Source organism: Neofelis nebulosa, chromosome 10, assembly GCF_028018385.1.
Source record: "Neofelis nebulosa isolate mNeoNeb1 chromosome 10, mNeoNeb1.pri, whole genome shotgun sequence".
NCBI classification, from domain to species: Eukaryota; Metazoa; Chordata; class Mammalia; order Carnivora; family Felidae; genus Neofelis; species Neofelis nebulosa.
The window spans coordinates 99,661,666-99,670,280 of NC_080791.1; the positions used below are offsets into that span (position 1 = coordinate 99,661,666).

Below are 8,615 nucleotides of genomic sequence, written 5' to 3' on the forward strand. Positions count from 1 at the left end.
CAGAAAGTTAGCAGGGTGTGGCCCCTTGTCACAAGAAGGAACCAGCCAGACCCTAAGAATGACGTCGTAGATCAGTGGGAAGGAGTTACAAGGATTTGAAGGGGAGGCCCGCAAGGGGTCGGGTGAATAGGGTTCAGTTTAATCAAATTCCCATCTCCTCGCCCTCCCAGCGCCTGACCAAACCCTGCCTTCTGCCCTCCGACTCCCACCCCCCGGTTTGCAGTAGTCAGTGCCTTCCCGTCCCGCCAGCCCGAGACGACAGCGTCGCAGACAAGACAGAGCGCAGGACCCCGGGCAGACAGGCGCCGACGCAGGCCCACTTTATTGGCAGAGTCAGCCACACTGGGCGGGCCGTCATGCTCACGCCGGCGGGGCTTTCAGGCCACGGCCCAGCTCGGCATACACGCCCCGGGCCGCCCCTGGGCTCCTCTCCTGGTCGGGGTTCAGAGCTGCGGCGGCCCGAGGCCCGGCGGGCCGGCGGGGGCGAGGTCGGGGTACACCAGGAAGCCGGAGAAGGTGATGTACTTGCCGTGGTTGCTGTAGGCGCCGTAGCCGTCGTGGTCGTGGCTGAGCAGCCAGACGGCGTCGCCGCGCCGCAGCGCCAGCATCACGCTCTGGCTCTGCATCTCGCGGCGCCGCGACGCGCCGTCGTCGTAAATCATGGCCTGCACCTCGTCGCGATTCTTCATCAGCTTCACGGACAGCGTTTTGCGCGGCAGCTTGCCCAACGTGAAGGAGAAGAAGTAGGCGCCCGGCAGGCGGCAGCGGAACACGCCGGCCGCCGCGTCGAAGTCGCCGCCGATGTTGACGAGCTCCGTGTCGAAGGCGAGAGGCCGGTGCCGCGGCCCCGGGCCGGCGTCCGAGCCCACCAGGCTGCGCGTGCGCGCCGCCGAGAAGGCAGAGCGCGGCTCGGGGGGCGCGGGCGGCCCGCGCGCAGGCGCGTCGGCGTCGGCGTCGGCGTACACCAGGTAGCCGCTGAAGGTGGCGCCGGGGGCTCCGAGAGCGTACTGCGGGGCGCCGTGCAGCCGCAGCCACACCGTGTCGCCGTAGTCGAGCTGCAGCATGGCGCTCTGGCTGGCGGCGCGCCGCGCTCCTGGCCGCCGCTGCTCGTCGAAGGCCAGCGCCTGCACCTCGTCGCGGTTGCGCACCAGCATCACCGACAGGCTCTTGTGCGGGGCCTTGCCAGCCGTGAAGGAGAAGAAGTAGGCGCCGGGCACGCGGCAGCGAAACTGGCCAGTGGCCGCGTCGAAGTCGCCGCCTATGTTCACGTACACCTTGTCGAAGGTCACCGCCATCTCCGATGTGCCCTCCAGGGGGGTGGTGCGTGCCGCCGAGAAGGCAGAGCGCAGCTCCGTCGAGCCCGGAGCCGGCTCCAGGGCCCAGCAAGCGGCAGGGCCCAGCAGGCCCAGCAGGAGTAGCAGCATGGTGCCTGGGAAGGGGGGCGGGCAAAAGGGGGAGGAGGGTGGGCGGTTTTGCGGGGGGCGCCTCCAAATGCCCAGAGTTCCGAGACTGGGAGACGAGTTATCTTCACAGCCCTGCCCTTGACCTTGACTCACAACTAGGACTCGGTTTCCTACAGACTTGGACTAGATCAGCGGTTCTCAAACTTCGGCCGGCCTCAGGGTCCGGTAAAGAGCTTGTTAGAACACACATTGTTGGGCCCCCACCCCCAAATTTTCATTCACTAGGTTTCGGATGAGGCTTGAGAATTTGCATTTCTAACAAGTTCCTGGCAAGGCAGATGCCACTGGTCCAGGGACCACACTTTGGGAATAACCATTAAATTAGGCCAGTGAGTCTCCTTTATTATTATTATTATTATTATTATTATTATTATTATTATTATTTTGTAAGCACTAAACTGAACCCCTTTCTCAAGTGAAAGCTCACACACTTGTACCACAGGTCCAAGCAGAAATGCTTTAAGGGCCTATAGTCCTGTCAGCTGGGTTTACCCCCTCCCCACCTTAGCAACACAGTGGACCGTCAGGGGGTCTCTGAGTTTCCTTCAGCCTGGTTTGCTGCATTTTCTGTGGCTATACTATGGACCTCAGCCTGCCCCTCACTCAGGCACTAGCTCTCTGTACTGATGTCCTCCCTGGTGGCCACTGTTTCAACCCCCATCTGGGCAGGACAGGACATAGCTGCTCATTGACCCCTTTCCTGGCCTCTGACCCACTCAAGGGTCAGCTCCCACTCTGGACTCCCCAGGGGCCCTTCTTGCAGCAAAGAGGCCAGAACAGTTGGGCTTTGACATAGGTCCCTCCCCCCAAGAAAGCAGAGGAAGAGACAGTGACTCTTCTTCTGGGCTTGAGGGCTGGTCACTGAGGGGAAGGTGAGAACGAGGGGCTGCTGTGAATAGAGCAACAGTTCCAGCAAGGTTTTGGCAGGATTGTGAGCTCAGGAGCTTTGTTTTTCAGCAGCCGTGGAGTGAAGGACTGGACTCCGTTCCTGGCTCTACTGCTTAAATGCTGTGAAACCTAAGGCAAGTTCCTTAATTTCTCTGGGATTGGCCTTCTTTATGTAAATGGGGAGGAGACCTGCCTCACAATCTTACTGAGGATGCTCTGAGATAGCAGGTGTGAACATAGTTTGCGAAGGGCATTGTTGGCCAGGTGTGCAGATGCTTCTGTTCTCGGCCTTGAAAAAAGTACTCTGATCAAGTTCTGGACATAAGGAATTAGGGACTCAGTAACTCCTCTCTCTGGGAGCTTGTGAAGGCAACACTTAACTCCACCATGCTTCTTAGTAGGGCATAGGCTCTGGGGCTTGAATACCCAAAAGCCCTGAAGTGGAGACAAAGCAGGAAAGAAAGTGAGCTGGCAACAGCCTAGGATTTGGGCTTCCATGGGAGGTGCCCTGGGAGTGTGTGTGAGACCCTGGGGCTTGCTGAGAAGGGTTGCCAGGTGCAGTTGCACCCTACACAACAACGCCGTTCACCTTAGGGTACGTGGGCACTGGAATCTAGCCCACATTCTACTTGCCCAATGGTGGCAGAGCTGCTGCACCTGGGGAAGGAAAAGTGTGCCTCTTTCTAATTTTCATAATAAAGACCCCAAGTCCCTAACCTAGCTGAACATTCCAGAGTACATGCCTTTCTTACAAAGGCAGCCCATGGGCTAGCCAATACCCTTGATGAAGGCAGGGAAGAGGGAGGGGACCCGTCTACGGTGGTGAAGATTGCACCTCATGAGTATTCCCTTTTACAAAGTTCTCTGGACACATCTGGTCTCACAGCAACCCTGCAAGGCAGGGGACCCTCTCCCATTTTATAGATGAGAAAGTCAAGGCCCAAACAAGGGGAAGCATTTTGGCCCAAAGTTACCATGCCCACTGAGGCAACCTTGAGCCAAGGTCTTTTGGTTCCAAATTCAGTATGCTTTTCTCTCCACCATCTTTTCCTCCTAGACATATGTATTTCCAGCCAACCTGTCCTTAGCCTCAGTTACCCTTTTTGCAAAAAGAGGAGGAGAGGTAAGTGAAATGAATCTTGGGATCCAGGGCAAAGGAGAAAGAAAGCAAAAAGCAAATAAAACCAACGAGACAAGCAGAAACTCTAGCGTTTTGCCTTCTGGGAGTATGGGAACATCACTACTCTTCCTGACCCTGCTCCTCCCCTAGCGGGTCCTACCCCAGGAGCACCTGCCCACCCTGCCTTCAACAATCTCCCTGCAGAGTCTGGTGCACCCCACGAGGGTCAGAGGGTGTTCCTGTGTGTGAACAGTACCCAGCGTCTGCCCATTTCTCACCCACCACTGCCCACTTCCCAGGTTCCCTAGGTCCCCATCCCTCTTTAAAACCCCTTCCCTGCGCAGGTCAGAGGTGGGAGGGTGTCAGGTGGGCCTCAGAGCTCCAGGAAAGGAAATGGCTGATCCTGGCTCTGCCCAGGTGAGGCTCAAAATAATCATCTTCAAAGAGAAAAAACTGGGACACACAGAGCTGGGGCAGACCCAGAGCCCCGGAACCGACGGGGGAGGTGCCGCGATGTCGAGCTAAGGGGATCTCAGAGCCCCGCTCCCCGCCAAACCCCACTCCCCAATGACCCCCTCCCTCAAGCCCCGCCAGAACCTCCTCCCACCTTGAAAGCCCCTCATGTTCCCCAAAAGATAAGTCCCCCTTTTACAGAAGCAATTAATCCTTTCTCCTGAAAAAATAAATCTCTCAGGAAGGGGTACCCCAGACCTCCCCCCATCCCATCCTTCCTTCATCCATCCCTTCGGAGTGAAAGCCCTTGAGCCTCTTTGATGAAAAGGCTCCCAGGTCCTCCTTTCAGCAAAAAAGGACCCGACTCCCCCGCGCCTTCGCCCACCCCCGCTTCCATACGGGAGAAACCTCGGCTCCCCGCCCGGGAGCTGCCCTCACCTGGCTGGGGGCGGCGTTCGGGTCGGGTTCGCTCCGAGCCCGCGATCCGGCTCCGGGCTCCGGGCTCCGGGCGGGCGCCGGGGCTGCGCACTGACCGCCCGCGCTGCGGCGGGGCCGGGCTTGGCGGGGGCGGCGGCGGCGGCGGCTGCGGCTGCGGGGCGCTGGGACCCCGGGACCCCGGAACCCCGGGGCGGGCGCGGGGCAGCGAGACGCTGGGGAAAAAGGACGGCTGAAGAGCGAACCGAGCAGACCGCCGGGAGGAGTGGCAGGGGAGCGGCGGGAAGGGGGAGAGGGGAGGAGAAGGGAGAGGGAGGGGCGCGCCGAGGAAGGGGGGCCGCGTAGGGCCTAGGGGCACCGCACGGAGGAGGCCCCTGCGCAGGCTGTGCAGAGCCCTGGGCGCTTCCTCATCCGTGACCTCCCTAGAGCTTCACCCTCTGGCTCCACAGAACACGCATCATCAACCCAAGTTAGCAGATGGGGAAACTGAGGCCTGAGGCAGAGGCCAAACTGGGGGTGGCCCAGGGCACTCTTCAGGCGAGCCTCCTCTCTGGTTTGAGGAGAGGGGACTGCAGCAGGACACCGACTAGACAAGCCCCTGGGCTGCAAGGACAGTAGAAGGTGAGATTTGGGCTGGGACAGATGTCCAGACTGAGTGACACTGGAGGAGGGGGGTCTGAGGAAGAGCAGGATAAAATGGGTCAATGTCACCAGTAAAGAAAGGGCTTAAAGTGACCTCGTTTTTCTTCCTTACCTCCGAATCTCAAAATTCCCATTGCTGCTTAGGAAGCAAGGAGGAAGACCAAGCCCCCAGACACCAAAGGGTCAGCCTGGACCCCCTGGGGAGGGGATGCAAAGGAAGGGATCCTTGGGGCAGAACTGGGTTTTGGCTGAGCGGGCTGCTTCCAGGGCGCCTGCAAGAAGGGAGAAGGTTGAGAAAGGCACTGGGAGGGCTCAAAAGGGCCTGTCTGCAGAGGGCCAGCCTGCCTAGCTGGGGCCAGGGTCGCAGAATCTAGTGGGACATCAGGGCTGGGAGCAGGTGTCTTCCCGCACCTCAGCACTTATCAGAGGCCCCCAAAGTCCTCCGTTCTGGGCTTTGATCCCTGCAGCCCTCTTGGACCCCCTCATCGGGGCTGCTGATCTCCACAACAGCTGTGGAGCTGTCCCCCACCCGGCACTCAGTAGGTGTTGACTGAGTGGATGGCTTTAGAAGAGGCCGCATTCTCAGATGCCAGGAGCGGATGCCCTCCACCTGCACCTGGTTGACACAGAAGGCCTGTGCTCTAGTCCCTGCTCTGCCACAGACCCTGTGTGTGGACCCAGAGAAGCCTAGTGCCCTGTGAAGCCCTCTGTCCTCTGGACCTTTCCTTCTGGAACTCTCAAAACTTGTGTGACCCCAGTTAGTCTGATGCAGGTTAGTCCTCACGAAGGCATTGATAATGATAATGGGCTTATTAAGTTTTCGTCAGGGTGTTAGGTGAATGATGAATGAATACGTGCCTCAATGGAAAGAAATGAATGGAGACATTTTGGACTGAGCCCTGGGGGTATTTGGGGCCTGGGGTAAAGCACCTGTCTAGTCCCCATTAGATCATGACTGTCCCCTTCACCAGTTTGAAAAGCTTGGGTCACAGGCCTATGGGAGGGCACGAGGCAGGGTGAGTTAACATCCCCCAGGGAACCCTAAACCAAGCAGGGTCCAGGGGATAAACACTCCAGGTTTCAATCCCTCCGTAGGACAATTCCCAATTGCCAGACATATTCCAGTCTCAGAGAGACTCTAGCATGAAATTGAAGTTGCCCATGTGAAAAACCTACTCATCTCTGTATGCTTTATTTCCTTTCCTCCCTTCCTTGTCTCACTGCCCCACTCCTTCACCCTGCTTCTTGGGATCACCTTTTGAACTACTTGCACCCAAATCTTTGTCTCAAGGTGTGTTTTGGGGGGAACCCAAACTAAGACAATGAACAATAACTGGGTCTTAAACTGTGGCAAGTGCTTTTTCACATCCATTACTTTAATTTTCTTAACATCTCCTGAAGTACATACCATTTACAAATGAGGAATGAAGAGGTTATATGTGGGGGCAAGATTCAAATCCAGGTCTGTTTAGCTCTAAGACCAGGTCCTTAACTACTATGTTCAGCAGCCTCCCTAATTCTCTGATCCTCTTTGGGTCTTACATTTTCATCTGTAAAACAAGGGATGGGCTCTTGAGTTTGAAGGGAGACAAGGTACTCAGTTTCTTCTGAAGCTAGGCATGGTCAAGGAGGTGTAATCAGAAGCTGTTGGGAGAGAAAGTGCTTGAAAGGGATGGACTCAGCTCAGAGGCCCTTTATTTTGCCCTCCCTTTTCTCTTCCCCCTTTTTGGAATGTATACACGAAGGCTGGAGCCCCAGTTGCCATCTTGGGCCAGGAGACACAATGAAGTGTTCTAAGGTGCGGTCTTAGGTAGGTGCTCAGGAAGAAGCTGAGATGAAAAACACCTAGAGACCCTACTCTCTAGGAGCTAATCATTTAGTGGCAGCGGCTGGATGTGGATTGAAAGAATCATGGTGGAAAGAGATCAGCTCCAAGAGGGAGCTACAAAGTGTTACAAGAGCTCAGAGAGGGAGAAATTCCACTGGAGGATTAAGGAAGATGTCCCAGAGGAGGCTCTCTCTCTTTCTCTTTCTTTTCTTTTTTCTTTTCTTTCTTTCCTCTCTCTCTCTCTCTCTCCCTCTTTTTAAAAATTTTAAGTAAGCTCTACACCCAAAATGGAGCTTGAACTCAGAACCCTGAGATCAAGAGTCACATGCTTCACCAACTGAGCCAGCCAGGTGCCCTATAAAGAAGGCGATTTCTTTTTCTTTCTTCTTTCTTTCTTTCGTATTTGAGAGAGAGAGAGCACAAGCAGGGGAGGGGCAGAGAGAGAGGAAGAGAGAGAGAATTCCAAGCTGTCAGTGAGGAGCCCGATGCAGGGCTCAAAGGAACTCACGAACCATGAGATCATGACCTGAGTGAAATCAAGGCTGCTGAGCCACCTAGGCGCCCTGAGAAGGCGATTTCTAGATAATGGCAAGGATTTGACAGTGAGATGGAAGAGTGAGGGGTGGGATCCAATCAAAGGTAAGAATAGGAACAAAGGTGTGGAGGTGACATAGACAGGGCTTGGGGAGGAGACCTCGCATGGCTCAGCTCAGGAGGGAAGGGGTTGTGAGTGGAAGCTATGGCAGGTGAGCTGTGTGGGCTTAAATGCCGAGCTAAGAAGCTCGGGCTATCCTGCAGCAGAGGGGACAGTACTCAGAGCCGTAAAGATTACTCTGGCTGAAAGACAGGAGACCGAACCAGGGAGACCTGCAAGAAAACACTCCAAATGTGCAGATGAATCTAAACTATACGGGGCTAGTCAGAAAGGAAAAGCAAGGGAGGACAAGGATGGGAGAGAGAGTGAGACTCAGCGACAGAGAGAGAGCACCCGCACCAGCTCACAATTTAATTAGCTTCCTGGTTTGCTGGTGGATTACAGGGGAGTTAGCAGAGCTCAGAGACTAGGGACCTTGCTGGGAGTTGAGGGGAAGTTAATGAGAAAGACAACAACACGCCCCAGGGAGAAATGATAGAGGAGGAATTGTTAGCCCCGCAGAGAAGCCGGCGGGAGAAACAGATGTCAGGGCGCAGAGTCTCCGCCCTGTTCAGAGATTTCAACCCACTAGGGGGATAGAACTTAGCGCTCCTGGGTAGGGCTTCCGGCTCCAAAGCCCAGGGTTCCAGGAGTTCCTGAGTGCCTGGGAAATGAGCCCAGCCGGGGAGAGCTGGGACTGGCTGTGAGGATCAGGTTCCCAACTCTGCCTTGGCCTTTTCCCAGAGGGGGAACTGAACCCCCAGCCTCCTTTTGCAGATAGACAGGTTGAGGCCCTGGATGGGGAGGTGACCTGCTCCTGGCCGGATGTGACAATGGCATTTCCCAAAGACAGCTGTGACAGTATCTCCCACCCACCCCCCCATGCTCTTTTCATTCTGTGACCTTGCCACTCCCAAGAGGAGGACTTGGGTTGGTCATAAAGGGTGGTGCTGCCTCTGCCTGGTGCTGAGGCTCTATCTTGAAACTATCATGATGTGAGAAAGCCCAGGCTCCGTGGAAAGGCCACATGTAGATGTGGTGGCCAACAGCCCCCCCCCAGGACCACCTCCCAGATTTGCAAGGTCCAGTGCAAAATAAAAATGCTGCGCCTCTTGTTCAAAAATTGATAATTTATTTTTTCGGGGGGGGGGT

The 8,615-nt window shown here is 56.1% G+C and overlaps 1 protein-coding gene across 1 annotated transcript; it reads right to left on the reverse strand.

Annotated features, from left to right (window-relative positions):
- Positions 1-297: 297 nt before the first annotated feature.
- On the reverse strand, positions 298-4,476 carry C1QTNF4 (C1q and TNF related 4). The gene is made up of 2 exons (XM_058688963.1): positions 4,363-4,476; positions 298-1,429 (listed from the first exon to the last, which is right to left on the reverse strand). Exon 2 carries the CDS (start codon positions 1,422-1,424, stop codon positions 444-446), a length of 981 nt encoding a protein of 326 aa, XP_058544946.1. The 5' UTR covers positions 1,425-1,429; positions 4,363-4,476; the 3' UTR covers positions 298-443.
- Between the last annotated feature and the right edge of the window lie 4,139 nt (positions 4,477-8,615).

What these genes read in the sequence shown, in the direction of transcription:
- C1QTNF4 (XM_058688963.1), bottom strand. Translation starts at nt 1,424, where the DNA reads ATGCTGCTACTCCTGCTGGGCCTGCTGGGCCCTGCCGCTTGCTGGGCC.